Below are 23996 nucleotides of genomic sequence, written 5' to 3' on the forward strand. Positions count from 1 at the left end.
TAAACTTGAACTATTTGAATTTCAGAGTCCAGAAAAGTCAAAATTACTTTTGCCAAACACTTTTTCCCTTCATTTCAAAACCTATGTGTATTTTCAAGAAAACACACTCCTTTTGTTTTAGATTCCTAACACTGAACTCGTCCCCGTGTTCTGTCCTCGTAACAACGGCAGGTGTTTGCTAAGCTCTTACTGCAGGCAGGGCTAACGGAAGGGGTCAGGCATTATTTTCTTTAATCCTCCGGGAGCTGCTGCAAAGTGGGTCTCACTAGGGTCTTGTTGAACAGATGAGCAAACTGAGGCTCTGAGACATGAATCTGGCCGCACTCACACAGCTGGTCCTTGGTGTTGCCAGAACTCAGTGCACATTTCCAGCCCCAACCCAGGGATGCTCCTAAATAACCCCCTACAGTGTGAAACCAAGTTATCTACAAGTCCTTTCCATCCATCTGAAAGTCACGTGCTAGGAAATGGGATGTGGCCCCCCAAAAAGGGGGTGAAACATCTAAAATAACAAGAAACCTAAAACGCACAACCTACTGGCTTTCTGGGCTGAAGTGCCCACCCACTTAATTTCTAAGCAGAATTAAGTACATAAACTCTTACCATAAAAAAGGCCAAGGAGACAAGAGATCATGCCAGGGAACAGCTGGTGAATTCCACTGTCAACAAAATTCTGAGCCATCTTACCTTACTCTCCGCCAGGAGACCAACAGATAATCACCATTAATACTCATAGGAGTTACTGGACAGTTTGAAAGAAAATCACGACCCCAGGAAATAACCAAAAGTTAGAGTTTAAAAAAAAAAAAAAAAAAGGATCGCCTACGTATCTGCAGACCACAACACTTTCCCTTACAAACCTCAAAGAATTTTTTTTTTCTTAAGTGGAGGAGAATCAAGCCCTTCTTTTTGAAAGAATCAAAGTGAACAGGGAACTTCCTCTCCGTTTATTAATCTATCAGCTTTGGTTTCGTGTTGCATCACCATTCAGATAATAGTTTCTGCTTTCTATCACTTTAAGGAATGTGCCCAATAACTCTCAGATCTGATAACAGAGCCCCAAGAGCAGGACCTGAATTCGTTTATGATTAGCTGCTTTCTTTTTTTCAAAGCAGAGTGGTAGGTTAATAAGAAATATCAGATTACTCCCTTAAAAAAAAAAAAATCAGAGGCCAAAACAAGACAAAACACTCCAGATTGAAAAGTCAGTATTTGCAAGTCATTGAAGGAGATGTTCTGAGATGATGAGACATGTTGAATACACTGGAACATCTAGACTCAAAAATGTTTATTATTTACAAGACACCACGTGTAGCTCGGAAAGTGATGAAGCCATGCCAGGAGTGGACAGATCATTCACTTAAGGTCCTAGCATATTAACAGACTTTGAGATTTTTAAGTAAACTATGACCCCTACTACCTTAGATGTGAAAGACACCATCCTCAACGCCAAAAGCGATCATTGAAACGGAACTCGCACTGAACAAATATTCAGAAAACTGAAAGCCTTCTCTTCGGTCATTTACGCTTAATAAATAACACTGAAGCTTAAAACCAAACGTGAAGCCCACATTGTGGTTCCTGGAAAAAAGTACCGAATGCCTTATGTGTTGATACAGGTTCTAAAACGTTACCAAAAGCCATCTGGCTGTGTTTCTTCCATACACGGTTTAGAACAGCTTTTCACTCGGGTTATTTTCAATTTCAGTGTGAAGAGACAAACCCACCCTTGAATCAATGTTGCTGGAGGTTTCCAAAGCATACAGTTTGGTTGTGTGCAATGTGTGTGTTTAAACCAAATTCTGCATAGACTGTTGTTCTAGGAGTTGCTCCTCAGCTGAGAACAGTCAGAAAACAGATCTGCAAGGACACGCAGAGGAATGTGAGTGGTTCGGCTGGAAGGCTCACAATCAGGAACAAACTGCAGCGCCTAATGGCTGGAAAAGTTAATTAAGTCCACCTAACTCAGCGCCAGTAACCGAACTTTTATTTTAATCTTGAAATTGTGGACAGGGAGAGAAAATACATAGGTTACATCCAGAATATCCCTTGGTGCTAAAGGTACACTCCTTTACAAATCTCTTGAATTCCAGAGCCTAAGAACTCCCTGGAAATAGTAGCAATTGGTATTGCCTAACAGCATCCAAATAGTTTCAATTTCCTTTTTGACTAGCCTCAGTGGAGATATCCAGGCACTTCTGAAATGCCTGCAGAGAAAAGACAGAAAGGGAGACAGTACAGACAGACGGACTCATGACCATGGGAATGACAGCCAACCTCCGAAAGCCCACACCCCACCGGCTCTAAAACCCAAACCAAACCTGGGCCAAAGGCCCCAGATCAGCTATGTGACTGCATCTGGGAGCAAAGGGCAGGGTACCACCAGGTAGAAGCCGGCAGAACAAAGAAGCTGGGTCATTCCACCCCCTAGCATGATTCTGGGGCCAAAAAGGGCTTCTGAACTAGTTAGATGGATCCTGCAAAGGACTCTGTGAAAAAAGTAAATCATTCCAATTATCAGCATTGTTTACACAGAGCAATCACAGGGGAAAAATTGATTTTCCTCTGTTTTACTTTTTCCCATCTTTACATTTGTTTGCTGGTTTCCCTGGAATCTTCCAGAAGGGCCGCAAACCACCTGTAAAAAAACACCACCTCCATCTTCCTTTTACTTGGTTGGGTCTCTGTGTTAGTCCAAAATGAAAAGTACTAAATCCCTTACAAGAAATAGAACACTGAAAAACTGGTCAGAGCTCCCAGGATTCTAGGACAGCTATCATGTGGTCACGAGTCCCGCAAACCCAACGAATGAGCTTTCACCCCCAAAGAAGGATGTGCCTTCCATCCACTCAGGAGGGCAAGTGTGCTTCAAGCATCCAGGCTGATCAGGGCAGGAAGCCAGTGGAATTCGGTTTCGGAGTCAGTTCTGTGCTTATTTGAGACTATCTCAGGATTAATTTTTGTAAATCGTGACAGCGCCTTCCCTGGCCACTGCTCCCCGGGGAATTCCTGGTGGCCACGCGCTGATTAGGTTATTCTGTTCCTGGTCACCCGAAGCCGGTTAATGAGGAGAGCGCGTGATCAGAATGGCTCAGGACAAACGCAGCCGCGCCACAAACCTTGCCCGGCACATGTCTGGGCTTGGGAGTGGCAGGAGGAACAGCACCTTCACAAGACTGGTCGCTGTTGCTACTCTGCTGAAATTCACAGGAAGGGACAGTGGCTCAAGGAGGTCCCATGCAGCACAGCTTTGCCCTCTACCAAAGACACCCCACGCCTGTTCTCACGCACACACGCTCTCGTGCATCCATTCACGCCCATACCCCCTCACACTCACACTCATTGCTATAAAAATAACCAAAAGCTGATGTTTCATGAAGCGTAATATCCGGACAGTGATTCTTCTTACAAAATTACTATTAAAATTACCAAATAACCAACACGTTCTATACTGATTCTATTTCTGAAATAATAAATGTGCCTAATTTTTGCAAATTCCAGAGAAAAGAAACAAGGACCTCAGGATGCTTTTTTAGGGAGGAAATATGCCTTCTATCACCCACTCAGAAGAATAACGCAAATCTCTGGTTCCATTAAAAAGAAGCTCTAGTCCTGACTTGAAAGACCACGAATAAAGGGAGAAGTCTAGACATATCTTCATATGTATATAAAGTAAATTCATTATTTTAACTCAGACATAAATAGATCTCCCTAAGAATCAATTCAAAATGGGACTGGCTAGCCAGCAGGTGGAATGCCAGCCCCTCCCCTCACCCGGCCATGCCAGTTGGGCACACTGGTGACATCGGGGAAAGAGAACATGTGAGCAACTATGGACCAGGACAGGTGCAGAGAGCAGGGCCGGGCTCCTCAGAGGGGTCAGCTCAGGCAGTGTCACAGTTCAGACAAAAAGGTATGGCTTTCATACCGGACATCTGCCCTTACAGTCTACCTTTCTGGTCTGCTACCTTTGCAAAGCAGATTCTGACCTTCCAATTACATGTGAAAAATGGGAAATCAACCTAGTCACATCTTTCTTGGGATAAACAAAAAATATATATAAACCCACAGAGAGGGAGGGGGCAGATACAGATCCATGTACCCAGACAGGCAGTGTCCAGGACAGGGAGAACGGGACAGCCCATCCTTTTTAGGGTCACGTGGCAAAGTGAAATGCAATTAGCAGAGACCAGGGTGGGTATGAAATCTACAAAAAGCTAAGGCACTGACAGCTTTAAGAGGGGAAAAGTAGGGAGAGGAAGTGAAGGTTACCGTTAACTTATTCAGTCTGATTTTACCAGAAGGGGCTCTGGAATTTATTTCCAATGCTCCATGCTTGAGTTGAAATGCCTCTCAATGCTTTGCTTAAAATATTAGGAAATATAGCATACAGAAACAGTGGCGCTCTGTGATCTCTGAACACAAACAAAGAATATTCAATTTTTATACCCCAACAGCAAAACCTGCATCTCAGAAACTAGCATTACCCGAGGCTCAACCATGAACAACTTTTAAAACCCTTTAGTGTGGACTCCTCTGTGCCCACCAGTTTTGACAAGGCAACTTTTGAGTCTTTCGTCATCACTAATAACTAATTATTCCGACGGGTGGGGCCCTTCCATGTGAAATGCAAAGTATTTTGAACTCCTGCCAGACTAATCAAGATGATTTCCAAAATGCCAAAACAGGAACTTCCTATAATAAATAACCTATCACATTTACATCTCAAATTAGAAAACCTGGAAGAAAACGTGTCGTTTCGCTGCCAAAAGAGAGCCGACTAAAGCCTGCCCATCCCCTAACGCCCACCTCCCCGCCACCCCCAAAACTCCACTCCCATTCTCTTTCTTTAGCCTCTCAGCGCACAAACACTGGTCCAGGTGCAGATGCTCAATTCCCCAGGAATGCAGAGCACAGGGAAAAAGACTGGAAGCGTGGCTGCCGGTAATCCCCGCGGCTGCTCACCATTGGAAGTGGTGCTGGAGGCCACAGCTTTCTCGCTGACCTCCGTTCGAGCAGAGCATTTCACTATGGAATTCTCCACTTTCTTCTTCTCGGTGGTCGTGGAGCTGTGGGACTGAGCCTCCATGGCGTCTTCTCATCACTTCAGCTCCCGGCGACCAGGAACGCCTGAGGGAAACCGACAACAGCGCCATCAACTTCCAATCAGCAGAAACTGACCATTGCAACTGACCGCACTTCAATTAAAAAAAAGGGGGGAGGACAAAAGGAAATCTCACCCCGAAGCCCACTTCACCTGTCACGGGAGGAGGTGCCTAGAATTCCAGCCAACTCAAAATCAGGAAGCCCTTTAGCCATAGGTTTTCTTGCAAAAAAGCCTCGAAGTTCTAGGAACAAGCCAATCGAATTCTATCTACACCTGCTAAAGGGCAGCAGCGGGACCTGTCCAGGATGTAGGGTTTTCCCCAGATTCTTCTTGGGCATTTGTTATGAAATGGTCTAAATAGCTCCATTTTCAGCTTTGTTTATGGTGAGAAATCCAAGTGTCACCTTACTCTTTTAAGCCACATCTACAAATGCCTCTTCAAGTGGCTGACTTTAGAAGAAGGGACATTAGGACAACTTTCCAAGCCAGAGAAGCTTTTTAGTTCTCAAGTAGAGGTTTTAAAGAGGGACCGACAACATCTCCAATCCAAGCCTAACTCCAAGTTCTGAATCAGAGGAGAATTCTGGTCAAGCAGCCAGTGATTTCTGCTTTCCTCACTAAGATATATGAATTGCAATATGCCTCCTGAACTGAATTCATTCAGGTAAAGCGTTCTTAAACCATGAGGACATTTCCATTCATTCAAGCTATGTTTTTAAAACAAACAAAGGTGATAGAACAACACTCTGGATCCTACAGGAAAAGGCAATAGACCGCTGACAGCAAAGGCTGGAACCACTTAAGAAATAAGAAAACTCAGCTCAAGGCAAGTGCAGTTAGCCCGTCTTTCATTGGCTTCATTCATGTGATAATCGCCCTAACTCATCATTCATCAATTTGCACTCTGGTTCCTGTTCATTTTTTTTTTTTTTTTTTTTTTTTTGCAGTCATGATCTATACCTACAAAGAACACAGGAAAAGATGACAAGCTCCCTCTCTACCAGGTTCTCCTCAAGCTACCTAGACCGCTACACTCGGTGAGCACTCCTTCCATGGAATCATCCACCTCATTTTCTACATTTAGCAGTCCTCATCGTGTTCAATCAAAAGAACAATTTGTGTGTATCAGTTAACCCCGAACTCCTAATGTATCCGTCTTCCCCGCCACTTTCCCCTTTGGTAACCACAGTTTGTTTTCCATGTCCGTGAGATACACACTACTGTATATAAAGTAGATAAACAACAAAGACCTAATGTCTGGCACAGGGAACTATATTTAGTATCTTGTAATAACATATAATGGAAAAGAATCCGAAAAAAATATATATATGAATGTATATGTATCACTGAATCACTTTGCTGTACACCTGAAACTAACACTGTAAGTCAATTACACTTCAATAAAAAAAATAAAAAATAAAAACAACAATTAGTGAAATAAAATAAGCAACTGCTTCACCGACGAAGAATTCAAGTACCAGAGGGAAGATTTTTGAGTCAACTCAAATTTGCAAAAGAACTGCAAAGTTCTTTATTGTACAAGAAACCTGGAGTAAGTAATGAGAAAAAAGCTGAAGTCCCAGAGGCCGCCTGGCCCGGTAGCACCACCTCTTCCAGTAACTTCCATTTCTTTTCCTTGATTATCCAGGGGCATTCATGGAAAAACACAAGTTATTTAAGAACAGCTTTTCTAGAATGAAAAAGACAAAAAGATGCCTGAAGTTAAATTTACATATCAATGATCAGATCCACTCCAAATTCAGAAACATCCCTCAAAGGATGCTGACAGAGTCCAACAGTGAAGGACTGCACAACTTCCTTTCTCTCTGGCGGCTGCCACTCTGCACAAGTCCACAGGGCAGGGCCTGACTGGCGCCCCCTGGAGTTGCCCAGTACCTCCGTTTTCTCATCTGTCACCTAGCAGAGTCACACGGAGGGACTTAACCTTGGGAGGCAGTGGGAATACAGTCCTCTTTAAGAATATGTTAAAACTTATCTATCCTCTCCCCCCAAATACCCTTAAACACACAAAAAATTGTCCATATGATTTCCCAGGGACCACAGACCCTCCAATCCAGAACCCTTGCAGGAGAAATTCTCACGGACCCTTTCTAGCTCTAACCATCTCAGAAGGATTCTTCAATTTTTTTAAACACTCCTCCCCCAAATCGATTGAATTCTCATTGTTTAAGCACACTGCAAGAACAATTCATCAGCACTTTTTTTTTTCTCAGCATTGTACAAGAGCCACCTGAATTGGCTTGCACACAGTGCTTGTGAAAATTTCAGAGTTCCAGGTCCAATGCCTGATGTCTTGGAGGTGGTCCCTGAAACCTTTATTTTAACCAGCACTGGTGATTCTCAGGCTCCCTGAAGCTTGCAGACAACTGATCTACTCTTTTCACTGCTCTGTACCCAATGCAGTAGGTCCTCATTAAAGTCTTGGCTGACTGGATGAACTAACGAATTAACTGCACCCAGAATACTGAATCCCAACCGCTGGCAAGGGCCCATCCCAGCACCCATCACAATAACAAACTCTGCGTCCCTGCAGAATCTTAGCTGAATGTCCGTCTTCCTCTCCAGACCGCAAGATCCATGAGGACAAGTCCCTGCCCATTTTCCCAACATCTCAAACCTGTAAGAATATTTACTGAATACATGAACAATCCAGCAAAGGCCCCTCGACCTGGAAAATTTAGCAGCATCTTGAATCTTAATTGTCATTTATTTAGCTCTGTAACTTTTCTTTTATATCCAGTGTTTCTTTGAAAACTGGCAAATTAGATAAAAACTGAAAACTTTAGCAGGACTATTTAATTAATCCAAACACTCCATTCGCAACCATTTTGGATAAGAGGCATGAACTACACTATAATTGTTTCCCTCAATACACACAGTTTTATTGGTCAAGTCTGGATGGAGTTTACTAATATTAGACATGGAAATATCCTAATGGACCAGGAAAAAAAAAATCAGGAAGAGATGAGATTCCTGATAGGAAGTCAGTTTGTCTCTTCCTTGGAGGAGCGAGCTAATTAATAGTAGTGAGGAGACAGGTCACCAAAGCTCCTTGACAAACTTGGTTTTTGTGGAGTTGTTGGTTTTTCCCCCAAGCAAAGGACTTCGTTTTAACAAAGCATTAAAACCCTCCGAATACTCATCACCAGAGAGAGGCTCAGTGAGCTGAGAGGTAAAGCCCCAGGCAGGCACTGATTGAAATCACACTAATTAATGGTCTTAGAGAATATTAATTCTTTCCCCCCACCCCCTGTTGGAAATGGATTTTTAAAAAATAGGCCCTTGGTCACTCAAAAGTCTACCCCCTTCTTCTATTTTGACAACTTATTTTTGGATCTCATTAGTTAGTAACTCATTATTTAAAAGTGTGGTTTATGCTTAGAACGGGGCTAGAAAAATGGCATTTTGCCAAGGCAGACATCTGCTTCCTGTATATCCCTATAAATTATATCAGCTTGTTTTCCTGATAAAACCCCAACTCTGTCCCTGTCAGTTATAAAGGAGAAAGTTTGAACATCCTCGACTCTCACACCTCATCAGAACTCTGCACGGAGAGTTCCTGAGCAGAAAAAAGCGTCTGCCTCTAGCTGTGGTGACAATTTTTTTTTTCACAGCCGAGTTGGGAAACTCAGTCCTGAGTTGATACAGGAAAGCGTGAGGAGCAGAAGTGACCAGTAAAAATTCTTGATGGACTCCTAAGCCATACAGAACTGGGGCAGTAAGCAGGACTCCTTTTAGAACCTGGAATTTCTTAAATAATACACTACCACTTATTTGTAACATAACTCTCAGGGAAAAACTTTTCAGTTCTGCTTCACTTCAAAGATTTTTTTTCTCTGAGGAAAACATGCCACTGGTTTTTCGATGTGAATGAAATGAGACTTTCAGAGCCCGTTCCTTTTCTTATATAAGGCCAAACTTTTCCCCTTCAATCCTTTTCAACACTGCAACATTACATGCAAGATTTGCTGGCATGCCCCTTGACTTTTTCATGCTATGGAAAAAAAAAAAAAAACTTATTTGTAGCTGATGTTCGAGTCCCAGCAGCTTGAGTGTATGAAAATAAAATAAAATAAAATAAACCAACCCTGCAAACAAGGAGAACTGCTCTGAGTGTACCCTGCTAAAACTTGAAGTTTCCTAGGTAAATGCAGGGATGAAAAATCCCTTCCTGAAAGCAAACAGCCATGGCTTTTCCCCCATTCAACTGTCCCTGAATCTTTTGGCATTTGCCCCAGGCCTAAACCCAAGGCGCAATTAATTCCAGACCTTCTTTGACACCTAATCCTGCTCTTACTAGCAACCTGCCCACAGGTGGGTCTTTCCTTTCTGAATTCCCAATCTGAACTTGCAGCAACCTCCTATAAAACAAGACATCTAAAGTGTCCTAGAGCCACTGACCAGGTGATGCTGCACTTCAGGTCTCAGCCTGAAAGGCGCCAAAGAAAAACATTTACCAATTTGGAGATTACTGGTGGGGACCTGGGAAAGAGCACTGTCCCCCCAAAAAAGCCTCAGGTGGCCCTCTCTTAGAGTCACCACTTGGAGTTGCAATGAAAAGGAAAAAAAACAGAAACTTGCATCTTTGCAAAGACGAGCTGTCATTTTTATTTATTTTTTTTTTTCATCTAGTAGGCAATGGGCGGTGGTTAGTGGTGCCTGGGAGCGCTGGCATCCCGCGCTTCCAGGCCGCCTTTCCTTCTGTTCCCCGGGCGGTTCCAGGGTCCGCGTCCGCACACCGGGCGGGCCCCGCTCCCCGCCCGCGGTCGCAGTCGGTTCAGCCGGTTCCGCCGCGGCCCCGGCCGGCCCGCCTCACCGTCGGCTCCCTCCCGGGCGCGGGCGGGCTCCTTGGCATCGCCTTCAAGAAGCCGTCCCCCCGCACCCCGCAAAACGTAGATCGGGGCAGGGAGGGGGGCGGTTGGTGATCGGAAGCCCGCGCGGCCTCCGCCGGGAAAGGGGCGGCCCTCATCCCTCTGCATCTCGAGGGTTACACGCCCCGGGAGGATGGATTCCCGGGCTTCGGCAAAGTCTCCGCACAGCTGGCCGGGCCGCATTTGCAGCAGACAGTGGCCGGTGGCGGCCCTGCTTCCACTCGCACAGCTGTTTCCAGGCTGAATTCCGGGAGATGCAACTTGCCAGACACTTTGCAATGCAACAGCCTGTGGTCGCCCTACAGTAAAACACGGGGGACGCTTCAAGTCTTCGGGAAAACCCATGGCTGGGTGCTTCACTTAACACAACTTCCAACCCGCTTCTGCGTCCGCTAAACTGGTCCCCAGTGTTGTGTCTTCACTAGCTGCCCTAAATAGATGAGGTGCTGTGAATGGTGGAGGCAGAGACGCATCTCATGGGCTCCCAGGGAGGAGAGCCCACAGGGGAGTTCCAAAGTTCAACCTTAACCCTGAGGTTTTACATAGTAAGTAGAGAGCACGAGAAATCACAATTCTGGGAACTTGTGCAAATAAAAAAAATCAGCCTTTCCCCTTGCAGTTCTCTGCAGGGAACCCTCTGGTGCACACAGGAGCCGGGTTCTATTATCCGTTAAAGCCTTAAAATGTAAAAAAAAAAAAAAAAAAAAAAAAAAGAGGCACCAGTACTAAAACTAACGTTTGAAATGACGTCTGAACTGCATAAAACGACTTTCTCATCGAAGGTGAAATGGAACAGTAGCAAGGAACTAACAAATGCATCCTTTGTGAACAGCAGACTACTTCATTTATTTCCCTAATCCAGCTGGTTTGCTTTTAAGTTGCCTGAATTTGGGCAATCATTCTGTTTGATTTTTTTTTCCTTATTGCATTCAAAGACTGAAAACAACTAAGTCAAAAGCCTGATTAATGACAGCCTGATCAGTGTCCGATGGGTTAAAAAGGCTCCTGCCAATGAGGGATCAGAGAGAAGAGGCATTCCAGGGCAGTGCTTTTAACAGCAGGGCCATGAGGCCTTAAGTGAGAAATGATTCTCTGCAACTCAGGGAACTATTGCTCAAGTGGAGTAAGGCTTTCCTCCAGAGAAAGTTCCTTTACTTACACCTGCCCGTATATTTATAAGCTGGAAGATCTTCCTGATATGCTAATGTTTCAAAAATCGAGAAGGAACCAGCCAGTGTTAGGATTTCTGAGGCCCCTCCCCAGTATCCCAGAAGAGTGACCCTTTTCTCCAACTTTATTCCTAACAGATTAGCTGCTCCTTTAAGATGCTGCTCTTGGAGCAACCATTTAGGTAAAATCCCTATTAAATAGTTACACCTTCCTGCAGCATTAAAATTCAGTTTCTAAAGAAAATGCCCACTTTAGGAAGAGAAGAGTTTTTAAAAAAAAAAAAATCAAAAATCAAGAACCACAAACTAATGCTGATTTTTAACTTCTGATCATTTCTGGAAGTGAGAAAAAGAGCGTGTGTTTCAATGGGCAAAATTCAGGGAATTTAAAACATTTTGGTGGATTTCATACAGTCATGCACTAGAGAAAACCTCTTGCAGGTCTGGAATGTGGGTGAATGTTTCCTGGTGCTCAAAACATCTTTTTGAACTTAAAATCAATTAGGCACACACAACCTCTGTGATACACCAACAGTTTCCAACATCCTTTAGGCTTCCTCTCTCTTCCCTGTCTGCACTGCCTTTTTTTCCTACAAGCTCAACTTCATAAGTTCTTAATGAAATCTTCATGAATTTTTAACTATCGTATTTTTAAATGTGCAATTATTTGACCTTTCCACGTGATTTTTTTCCCTCATAATTAGAAAAGCCTATAGACTTGACTATAAATAAGAAAGTCCCTTCTCTGTTCAAGTTGCCATAAATGGCTATTGGTAGCGGGGGGGGGGGTCCCCCAAATCTGCTGCCTATTGTTTTCAATCTTTCTTTCCCAGTTTCTGAAGCTCCTAATCTCAGATAAGCAGTATTCATGATAGACATACCTGAATGGAACGAGTCTAAGGGGAATGGAATTACTCTAAGGGGAAATAATTGCCTGGCTATGGATTAAGGGAGTTTGGTTTTAGTCGATTACCTCCATCTAAACTTTTGAGAAACCCATATATTTAACTTCAACAACTGAAAAGTTTATTTGCCACAAAGTCGTCACTGCTATTAGCATTAAAATCACAAATGACATTTCCGGTCCCAATTTTAATTTTATGCCACGTGTATTTAAGAGGAAAGACCGTCAGTTGCTCTGACTTTCTCTGCTGCCAGCAGTGCTTTATGAGACCCATTTGAAGGGTGTGTGACGTCTCTAGTGAATGCTGGTTACCATTTCTGGGTTTTGCGAAAACTATAAAACACCAGGGTACTCTGGCTAGGCTTTGCAGAAGTGCCCCACAAACCAGGTGCTCTTAGGGATGAGCGATAATGCGGAGCAAGCTGGGACCCCCACTTCCTGGGGGTTTGCTGGAGGCGGACAATCCTCCAACAGGAAAGATCTGTAAGTCAGTTATCCACCTACAGATCAGCTGAGCTCATGAAAACTATATTTCCCTCAAATCCATACATATCACACAGGATGACTGTTTGACATCAAAGGTGTCCCTTGTCTCACTTCCCTGAGATTGACAGGAATTAAAAGTTTTCACACATTTTCAGAAGGATTTAAAAAACCCTAAATGTAAACGTTACTCTTAGAGAACTTCTGGAAATTTGGTTCCTAGGATCAGGTGTGCCTTTATAACCAAGCTTAAGTGGGTAGAATGTATGTTCTATGATTCGTCATTTGCTTTTAAACCATCACAAAAAAGGAGACCAATCACTGGGTGGTAAAATTAGCTGGAGAGATCCCAAAGGTACTTAGCTTATTTTTCTGTCTAGTTCTGTTCATCATACTTTATCCTCCCAATTTTTAAACTTGGGATGCTTGAATCTTAATTGCGATTTAAAAAGCAAAAATTTTCCCCCAATTTCAGGATTTTTCATCGGGGTTTATTCAGTAAAAATTACACCTCGGGACCACTCAACTCAGCCTATAAACTTCGCAGAGTTCTTCAGCTATCTTGTTTTTTTCCTGCCTGCCCACCAGTCATGTACAAAACTGCCAATGCAAACTATGGTGCACTAAGCATCTTCTCAAGGAAACTCCCTGGGACAGAATCTCATTGGAGCCTCCACAGTTCAAACAGCACATACTGCCCCAAAGTGCCAGGCCTTGGTCCACACCCCATTCAGACTTCCATCCATCTTAGTTCATTAAGGCTTCATTCTCAAGCTGCTGCCTGAGGTGTGTGTACACGCAGGTAACCCTCTTGAGACTGAATTCTTCCTTTTTAAAACACCACAAGATGAAATAGAGAATATGGTAGAATTGCCTCATTTCTTCACGATGGCAACTTGAGAGCCACCTTTCGTCTGAATTGTGAGTTTTCGGTCTCTTTTTGTAAAAGCACTAGTTTGTAACATCCACCACCCTGGAATATTGGTAACTTGTTTTATGGAATCTTCCCCCAAAGTCAAAGGAGCTAAAGCAACACATTTCCACGTGAAAATAAACAACTAGGACGTCACATCGCATCCTGAAGGTTCTCCCAGAGACAGAGATTTAAATAAAATGGTACATCTCCCATTATTTGATTTCATTTTGTGGCATAAAAATGACCCAAATAGGCAATCAAATGCTTATATTTAAGACATACTCCTGTGTCTCACACACACACACATACACACACACACACACACACAGAGTCAGCTCCCCTCCCCTCACCCCCCCCCAAAAAAAAGTAAAGAAATACCCACTAGCTGTTTCTGGCCAGCAATCAATCCAATTTACTGCAGGTACAATTTATATGTACAGTGCATGCCGCAACAAAACCACAGTGTGATGCCAATGGGGCCCTTCAGAAAGTTTCCCCCTAAATCTCTGGAAAGGAGCTTTAAAAGAAAGCAAGGATTACAGTCAGCGAGAAGGTAGGGAGGGGACTTACCTCAAACCCAGCCAAGCGGAAATCAGAGCAGTAATTCTACAAGTCGACAGAGTACACTTTCAAAGCTCTAATGGTGTGAAGAAATGCTGGGTAGCATGGCCCGAAGGCAGCACTAATACACTGATGACTGATGGCGGGGCCGGGCAGACAATGAATTTGGGGCTTGAAAACTAACAGAAACCATGCAGTCCTTTGACAAATGAGCTTTCACCATTTCATTCATTGAATAACCTTTAAGCACAAAATTGGCTCGAGTTCTCTTGGGAATTATACGACATGCTGCTGGACGGCGATGTTAAGTATATTCTTTTTTTTATTATGACTCGTATGCAAAATGCAAAACGCACCACACATTGAGGACACAACTCTAGATAACTCAGATGGATGCGTGGGGCGCAACACAATATTGCCTTTCAGGAGGGGGCCGGAATGTTCCAGGGCCACCTTATTAACTATGTAATGGCTTGTTCATTCAGTTTCTTTAGAGTCATAGATTCCCTGGGACATTCTGTCAGGCTGAAATATACACACGCAGAACAAAAAACACTTTCACATTTGAAAAAAGAAAAAAGCTGAAAGAGGTCATGAGTAGCTGAAAAGTGTGGCACTAAAAATATAGTGCATTTAGAGTTACAAGTGGAAAAAGTCTAATTTTAAGGGGCGAGGCAAGGGAAAAGTGCCTTAAAACAATTGAGACCCCACGTAAAGTGTGCAATCAAATCTACTTGCAAACACATTTAACGTCCAGTTTCTTTCCAACGGCTCCCCTCCCTCTTCCCCCCTGTAAGAACTAACCCCTCGATGGAAAAATAATAATTTGGGCCATTTTGAAAGGGAGAAATGAAATAGCTCACGTGTCTCTAAATTAACAAATACCCCTTACTCCAGACAGCACTGCCTTTAACAGCTCCTAAAAACTTAAGAAAAGGATCTTAAAACAGGAAGCTTAGTGAGCTCATAAAACTGTTGTTGGAGCCAGGAACACATAGCATATTTAATCTGCGAACTGTGAGAGTCTACAGTGATTTCAGCAAGATCTGAGGCATGCCCTCAAGGTTTGCTGGGATCTGGGATTAGGGGGTTGATAAGAACCTCTACTGCCCATGGACATGTTTTTCTTCTACAGTTAAACACAAATGCAGAGAGACGTTTGACTGCTGCTTGGCGTTACTGCTCAAGTTATAAAAAAGCTTTGCAGCTCCTTTTGCTGTCAATATATCAAAGTTTAAAAAAAAATCATCAAAGTGTGAAATTTCATTTAAAGTCTTCGCCAGTCTACAGCTCTATTTCACAGGCCCATCAAATAAAAGTAAAGATGAAAAATACACTGAAAAGTACTTGAAAAAGTTTGCAGCTCTACCCTTGCCCTGTTGTTGTTTATTCTGTCTCCCTTTATTTGCTTTGAAACGAGAACAAATCAATTTTCATCTGGAAAAATGACAAGCGAAGTGAAGGGCGGCATCTTTTAGTAGCCTTTAATGAACAGGCAACCTGGAGTCATTTATTAGAGTGGAATCTTTTGCTCAGCAAATGAAACACACACACACACACACACACACACACACACACACACACACACACACACAATTTCTTCTATAGTCATGTCAGCGTTTTAATTGACTCTCATGATATAAGTTGGCAGAAAATTTCTTGAATCTTCCAAAACAAATCAGACCGACTCTAGAATATGAATGCCAGCAAAACTAAAACCTCCTTCAAAGAATTCTTTAGCTGGGGATTTACAACAATTGCAGAAAGAAGAAAAGTCTGACTTTTAAGATAATCTACTATAGTCTAAAAGCATTAACATTCCATTACTAAGGTTTTCTGGAGGATTTCATGACTCACTGAGTCACTTTTCCTTCAAGACTGGTTTTTCTTAGTCCATCACTGTCTCCATATAAGTGAGCGCAGGGAAGAATGATCATTGCATTGTTTCCTTTCATAAACTCCCAAACCCCATCCTCAAAAAAAAGGAGGGGGGGCGGAATCTCAGAAAGCAGGAAACCTAACAAAGAAGGAAGGACCCCCTAAATTGCTAAGCACAGAGGAAGTCTACAACCGTTCCAGCATGCAGGTAATTAAGAAAACTGGCCAAGAAACAAAGGAAAAGTCCAACTTTTAGGCTTGGGCATCAACTGCTAAATGAATGACTCTTTCACTAAATAAGTAATGAAATAACTCTCCAGGGTCATTTTTCATCAGTACTGAATTTTCTCATTTCTATCTGTGGTCTGCTGCAAAATCAGACATACCGGAAAGACATGCTGATGTCAGGGTTCAAACAAGGAAGACAGACCCGTTCAAGGTACCAGGAATGGGTAGGTATCTGAGTTCAGGAACCTACTAGCCTCTTCTCAACAATACAATCTGTTCCTTTTAAAGTGCTTCTGCCTGTGTGAAATTTCACTAGACACCTCTCACATTGGACTCATTCAGGCATCTGAAACCAAAGCTCCCCTAGGCTGACTTTAAGAATCATATACCCTGAAAGGATCTCCCCTTAGGCAGGAGTTTCTAATTAAACAGCTTTTAGTATAAAATAAACCTCTTCTCTCTATAAGTACGCTATTACCACTCATTTAAATGTTAGTTCGTGTTTGCTTTAGGTCTGTCTATAGTCTAGCTGGCCAAAGTGTTTGTGTACCAGGTTGTTAAGACCAATATTTCCTAACATAAACAAATTCTTTAGATACTTCACACAGTTTACATTGTTCAGGCCAATTTCCACTGCTTTAATATACCCCCTCAACTGAAATGCTGTTCTGCTTTAGAAAAATGAAGAGATTTTGAGGTAATTTCACTACTTTGAAACATAGCATTTTCCTCCTTCAAAATAATCTTGACACATGTAATTAAGAAACTGTCAGACGATTATTAATTTTTAATTTAAAACCTAAATGAAATAATTACAGGAATCAATCAATAAGGCACCTATTCAAATTCCAGAGCAATTACATAAATACTCAAAATGAATACTTTAGGCGAATTCTTGAAGATTTCAGTCTATAGTACGCTAAGATAGCAAAACAACACAAAAAGTCTAACAGGGGGGTCGACGAATAGCTCCTGCCTTAAACAGACCGCAATGAGCTCATTCCAGTTGGCCACGGCTGAGGCCCCCCACCAGCAATGCCCAAAGCACTCAAGCTGGAAGGCTTTTTAAAAGTTAATTTATTTCCACCAGATCCATATTTCAGGGATCTCAAATACATCCCAATTCTGTACAAAATCACATTTTGGAGAAGGGAAAGCCTCATCATCATGAATTTCCAGCACAGTGCTCTGGAAAAGACGAACTGGGGCGAAGTAGGAGAGCAGAAGGTGTTTTCTAGAACCAGTCCGGCTTAATGGCACTGCGCAGGTCTCTGCACGGCGGCCGCCCCTCCATACCTCTGACTAAAGGGCTCTTTTACTTGGAGATGCGGACAGTCCATCATTTCAAACTGAAATGGCAGCTGGAAAATGTGGAACAGCTGGCAAAGAGCTGGGAGAAAATGTTTTACATAAATATATGTACATATAAACTGGCAGAGGGCCACGTTCTCTGTACCCAAGGCCAGAATCTATTCGGGGACTGCACACCAGGGAGATGAGACGCTGGAGGCAGGAGAAACAGCGAGGAGGATGTCTCCTTAATCCTCTTTCTACACGGGGTCAGCCAGGGAAGCGAGGGTCCAGCCCCTCTGGGGATGGCATCTCCCGAAGGAGGTGCAATCAAGGGCGTGAGCACAAAGTTCAGGGAAGGATAAAAGGCCGGGTGTGCAGTGGACCTTCGGCATCTGGCAATCTGCTTAAAAGTCCCTTCACAAACTCTCCAAGTTCGGGGTAAATATTTACTCCCTCTCCACCTCCTCCCGCCCATGTGCCCTCTGCAACTCCAGAAAGTAACTGTCCCCTGCAGAGTGATTCATACCCGACTCTGCTCAGTGAAAACGCGGCCTCTGAGATGATTATTGCCGGGGCCACGGTTACCACTCCCTCCCTGCAGCTTCTAATGCTTTTATGTCTTTTGTTTTATTTTTCCTCTCTTTTCTTTTGTTTTCTTTTTGTGTGTGTGTTTTTTAATGCTGTCCCTGGCAAGGAAAAGAAATGAAAGAATCCCAAATCATCCACAGATGGTACAACTTTCACTTTTCCTCTCTCGGGACGGAGGCGCGCCTCTCTCCTCGGGTCACCAACCGCCCCCTACCCCCACCCCGCGCCGCCGCCCCCTAAACCCGTCGGAAGGGAAGCGCAGGATGGACGAAGCCCCCGCAGCCGCGCTCCCCGCGCCGTCCCACCTCGCCGCTCGCCGCCCGCCGCTTTCCGCGCCCGGTCTCCGCGGGGAGGGGACCGCAGTTGTGCGAAGGCGGGCGCCGGAGCCTCGGGGTCTAGCGGAGTTCCTTCCAGCCCGCGGGGTGGGGAGTGGGGGCCCGGGGCGCCGTCGCCGCGGCCGCTGCAAACTTCATCCCCCTATCCGGGAGGTGAAGTCCTCCAGCCGGTCCCCGGATGGCCGAGGGTGCTCGGAAGGGGAGCATCAGGAAGGAGGCAGCGACGGGAGCCTGACGAGCTGCTCTCTAAATCTGGGCGCCTTTTGACAGCCATTTTCACTTCCTCCCGCTCCCCCGGTCGGGGACCCCCTCTCGACCCAGAGGCGCGAGCGCGGCCGCAGGAGCCGGCTGCCCGGAGCGGGGCCCGCGAAACAAAGAACTTCGGGCGGGACGTACCTGCGGCGGCGGCGGCTGTCAAGTCCCCGAACTTCCCATAGACCCGCGTCCGGGGCGCGGGCGGGCGGCTCCGGGCTCCGCGCGGCCGCGGGCGGCTCGGGCTACGGCGAGAGGCCGGGCTGGGCGCGGGGGGCGCCCGCGGCGGGCATGGTGCGGCGCGGGCGGCGGCGGGGCGCGCGGGGAGGGCGAGTCCGGGCTGCGAGGGTGCGCGAGGGCGAGGGTGCGAGCGCGCCGGTGGCGGCGGCGGCGGCGGCGGTGGCGGTGGAGGCGGCGGCGGCGGCGGCGCTGCCCCTGCCCGCTCCCGCCCGCTCGTGCGGCTCCGGCATCGGTTTCAGGGCTCGTGTAATCCGATCCCTTCTGACTCACAGGCCCTGAGTGACAGTTCTGATTTGGTTCACCGGCGGGAGGGAGGGGAAAGAGAAAGAAAGAAAGCCCCCAGCGTGCTCCCCTCCCAGCATCCAATCGACTTTCTGGAAGAAGGTCCCATCCCGGCCTGGAAACCCGCGCGGGCTCGGAGTCACCCCCCCACCCCCACCCCCGTCCCGACCCGCGCAGCCTGAGCTACTCACGGGTGGAAAAGTTGTCCCTCGGCTCTGCGCTTCCCTCCCTCACGCTCCCTCCTTCCCTCCTCTTCCTCCTCCTCCTCCCCGCGCTCCTCCTCCCCCAAGTTTTAACAGATGTTGCCGGACTCTCGGCTCTGCCTCGCGCTCCCTCTTCCTCCGCCCCCGCCCCCGCCCTGTCCCTTTTCTTTCGGCCACTCTCCGGCTCGGTGGGGACGCGCCGAGCAGCAGGACGCCTGCCGCCGCAGGGGGCGAAGTTGGGAAAACTTGCAGGAGTGCAGCTCGCCTTACTTTTGCTTTCTCGCTCCTTCCAGGCCGCGCCGGGGACCGGCGCTTCCCCGCCCGCCGGGTCCCCGCGCGCCCGCAGCGGGTCCCAGCGGCGACGCGGGCGGCGGCGAGGAAGCGGCGCGGCGCGGGGCCGGGGTCGGGGGCTGGGGGAAGCCCGGGCGCCCCGAGCCACGCGCGCGCTCCCTCCCCGGCCTCCGCCTCCTCCGCCCCTCCCGGGTCCTCACCCAGACACATTCAAGCCCGCTCCTCCTCTTCCCCCTCCTTGACCCCGCGCCCGCTCGGCGCGCCGAGGCCCCACCCACCCCGCGAGGGGAAGGGGGCCCGGGCGTGATGTCACCGCCGCCCTCCCCGCCGGCGCTCGCGGCACCGCAGGGACGCCCCCGCCGCCCCCCACCCCAGCTCCCGGCGCTCCCAGGCCGAGTCAGCCGGCTCCCCTCGTCTCCCAGCCCGCCTCTCCGCTCCCCTCTCTCCCGCTCCCAGTTTGGGCTCCCTTTTTTCTTCTTTTAAGGCCTCTCTGATCACAGCCCCCGCTCCTTGACTCTCCCGCTCCGTGCATTTCCCCTGGCCAACCCTGAAACTCCCTCTCTCGCCCGAGGATGCTTTTGAAAGTTCAGGGTTTTCCTCTCCACCAGAGTCATCTGCCCTTGGAACCCAATCTGGGAAGGGGGGGGGGGGGGGCTCCCACTACACCGCCTGCTGTCCCCATGGGCTACTTTATAAAGGACACAAAGACCCCGGGCTTGGAAACTGGACTCCGACGTGGTGTTTTTCCCTGAGCTACAAAGTGTCTCTGCCTGATTTCTTTTCAGCGGCCCATGCTAGTAAAAATTGTTTGCCCTCTTTCCCCAACGGGTCAGCCTGCATCCCTCTGTTTTCTTTTCATTGTACCCAACCTGGACCTGTCACCCCAAAAAGGAGATCCCATGAGGGGAACAAAGGAAGAAAAAGAAAGAGACGAAAACCCCTGTGGCATTCCCAAATCCATTCTTCCTGGGGTAAGCTGAGATTCCACCCTCCCACCCACCCGCCGCCTGCAGCGCCTCGGAGCTCGGGGTGCACTTCTGTTGACTCGCTGGAGCATCTTGACTGAAGAAAGAGCGTGGGTGGATGCATGATTAGCTCTTAGGATCCGAAGAGCATTTTGAGATTCAAATGCTGAACTGGGAAAAAAAATTTTTTAAGGGACTTGATGGTGGTATTCACTATTTGTATTTCCTGGAACTTGTTGCTTATCTCAAAGACACGCCAATGCAGACCCTGACTTAAGCTTTTATGGCAGAAACAGTGGAGATAAAGTACGGCTGTAGGTTCCTTTTTAGCCATTTATTTTAGGGGTTTTCTCTCCCTGAAAAAAAAAATAAATAAAACCACTAGTTACTCATCATACCAAGAGCTTCAGGATACATGCATGGGTGATGGTCCCAGCTTCCCCCACTAACTGGCCTCAGGCCCAGGAGGATTCTCTAAGGGTCCACAGGCTCTGAGCCCATTTGTGGGATGGCCTTAGGACTACCAGACCACACACACCTCCCAGGACTTGTAAGGGTTTCCAATGAGATAACGCACTTGAAACTATAAAGGGCCACAAATGCCTAAGAATTATTATTGCCCTCTTTCCCATATATACTTCTCCAGCATCAGTCACATTTTTAATTTTTTGTATTCCAGGACTGTTTCTGCCTCAATCACATGAATGCAAATAATACATTCCTGATGGCCTCCTCTGTTCCCCCAATGGCAAAAATAAATAAATAAAAAGAAGGCAGACAGCCAATAAATCAACAACTTGAATAAACTAGATATTTTGACTTTTACTTAAAACTGTCTTCCAGCACATTTTGGATCAGGAAGATCTTGAGTCTCAGTTTTAAAAAAACGAGAGCAAAGCAAAAAAGTAGCTCATCTTTCCCCTATGCCCATCAGAACAGCTAAAAATGAAAGAGGAGAGATAAAGCTAGTGTTGCCTGTGTGTCCCTCTGTCCTCACCTTAGCTTCTTGGCAAAAATGAACAGTTTTCTGTTTTCATGGTAAACATGCATGTGAGGGGGCACATTTTGAAGAAATGGCAGAGGGGGGAAAAAAAGCATTGCCTTGGTATGAGTTAAATGATGCCATAATGCAGTGACTTTCAATCTATTTTCACACAGAAACTATTTTTTCCCAAGGAAATCTTATATGGAATCCCAGAATTTTAACGAGAGCTGCTCTGGCCGCAGTTGGGTAGGGTCTCAGAGCTTAGCCCCCAGTCTTTCTCTTGTCACTCACCCCCTTTTCTTCAATGGCTCCTGAGACATCCCTAAACATCCCAAAGACACCCTGAAAAAAACGCAATAGTGTAACCTTTTTATAATGATAAACAGGCACTTACAAGACTCTGAGACTGCCCTTCCCCTGGGTCTAAAATTCCACCATTATACATTCACTTCTTGCCATCTTTCATCAGTTCTCTTTTCAAATGCAAATGTCCTAGGAAATGTTAATATCATGTGTCCTCAAAATGATTAAGCTTATGAGACAGTTTTTGGTTTGTTTTTCTTTTGGCAACAGATTGGATGAAGTAGGATATGAAGATATTGGTATGAGTTTCCTAGGGTCGCCATAACAAAGTACCACAAACTGGGTGACTTAAAACCACAGTTATCTGTTACCTCACAGTTCAGGGCGTTAGAAGTCCAAAATCAAGGTCTCAGGAGGACCATGCTCCCTCTGAATCCTCTAGGGAAAGATCTTTTCCTTGCCTCTTCCTAGATTCTGGTGGTGTCTGTCAATACTTGGTGTTTCTTGGCTCCTAGCTGTTTCCCTCCAGCCTCCGTCTCTGTAGTCATAAGCCTCCTCCCCCTCTCTCTCTCCACGTCTTAAAGACACCCGCATATTGGATTAGAAGCTCACTCTACTCCAGCATGACCTCATCTTAACAAAGTACTCCTGCAACAACCCTGTTTCCAAATCAGATCACCTTCTTCTGAGAGTCCAGGAGTTAGAACTTTCATGTATCTTTTTGGAGGAACACAATTCAACCCATTAAAATACTGAAAGAGACAGAGGTTAAAAGGTCTGCAATTGACAGGCTGAAGGATAAACCTGAGAACAAACTCTGCTCCTCTGTATTTTTCACCCTGTCACATGTGCTTTCTCTCCCTTACTGTTACAGCTCTCCCATCTCTCTTCACAGTAAGCCCTCAATTAATTGCTAGGAAATTCCAAGGGGATATTTCACGTGTACTGATAAATTCCCAGCTGCAAATGACAAAATCCCAACTCAAACTGGCTTAAGTTAAATTTAAAGGGGGAAATGAAAGGGTGTTTGGCTGAAAAGTCCAGAAGTGTGTAAGTAGGCTTCAGGCAAGGCAGAATCCAGGGGCTCAAACAATGTCAGCTGAGTTCTGTTTCTGTCTTTCAGCTGGGCTTTATTCACGCTTCATGCAAATGTTGCTTTAGGCAACCAAACGCGGTGGCCAGAGGCAGCCACAGTTTACATAGTCAGTCTTTCTGTTTGCATTCCCAGAGAATAATCACCTTGTCCAAAGGAATACAATATTCCTCTTAGCCAGGCAAGCTGGATAGTTGCATGCCAGGTAAACACTACAAGTCGTCTATAAAAGCCAACATGATAGCCACCATATTCTTTGTCCCTTCCTATATATATGCAAGACTGTCACCTTCTGCACTGCTCCCCGCCTGTACGTGCAGGACCGTCACCTTTGCTTCAGCTGCCCCACGGACAGCTGCCTGCTGGGAGGTGATGCCTTCAGTCGACCATGTTCTGGGGCTCCCTCAGTAAGTCAGTATCTCCCACATCTGTGTGGGGAGGATTTTTCTTCCTCTTTGAAGTTAGACTTGAGCGCAAGGTTCTTAATATTTCGTCTTCATGTGTGAATATCCTACCAATTTCCTTTCCTGAAAATATCTCAAAGAGTAATACCTCTCTTACATCCCCAAACTCAACATAATACAGGTTCGTAATGCAAATAAATGCAAACCTTCATATCCATATCCTTCTGTGTACCAACCCACTCACTCACCCATTCGTCCATCCACTCACCCATTCATCCATCCATCCACCCATTCATCCATCCATCCACTCACCCATCCATCCATCCATCCACTCACCCATCCATCCATCCATCCACTCACCCATCCATCCATCCATCCACCCATTCACCCACCCACCCACCCACCCATGCACCCATCCACCCACCCATGCACCCATCCACCCACCCACCTACCCGTCCGTCCATGAGGGTTTACTCTTGGACCCAGCCTGTATGCCAAACACTCTCTCCACTTATGATGAGTTATTCCCTGGAGGCTTCTCGGTCTGACATGGAAATAGACATCCTGCTGACAACTGGTTACCGGCCCACCAAACATTTCCAAATGCTTTTGAATTCAATAGAG

The 23996-nt window shown here is 46.0% G+C and overlaps 1 protein-coding gene across 1 annotated transcript in view; it reads right to left on the reverse strand.

The window, feature by feature from the left end:
* Window positions 1-19469, reverse strand: part of GLI3 (GLI family zinc finger 3) — a 267554-nt gene extending 248085 nt beyond the window's left edge. Inside the window, exons 1-2 of the mRNA XM_064487723.1 lie at window positions 19320-19469; window positions 4966-5130 (exon numbers count right to left, since the gene is read on the reverse strand). Coding sequence (XP_064343793.1) covers window positions 4966-5089 — 124 coding nt within the window. The 5' untranslated portion in view covers window positions 5090-5130; window positions 19320-19469. The remainder of the gene's footprint in view (window positions 1-4965; window positions 5131-19319) is intronic.
* Between the last annotated feature and the right edge of the window lie 4527 nt (window positions 19470-23996).

The sequence above is a fragment of the Camelus dromedarius genome, chromosome 7 (assembly GCF_036321535.1).
Source record: "Camelus dromedarius isolate mCamDro1 chromosome 7, mCamDro1.pat, whole genome shotgun sequence".
Lineage (NCBI taxonomy): Eukaryota > Metazoa > Chordata > Mammalia > Artiodactyla > Camelidae > Camelus > Camelus dromedarius.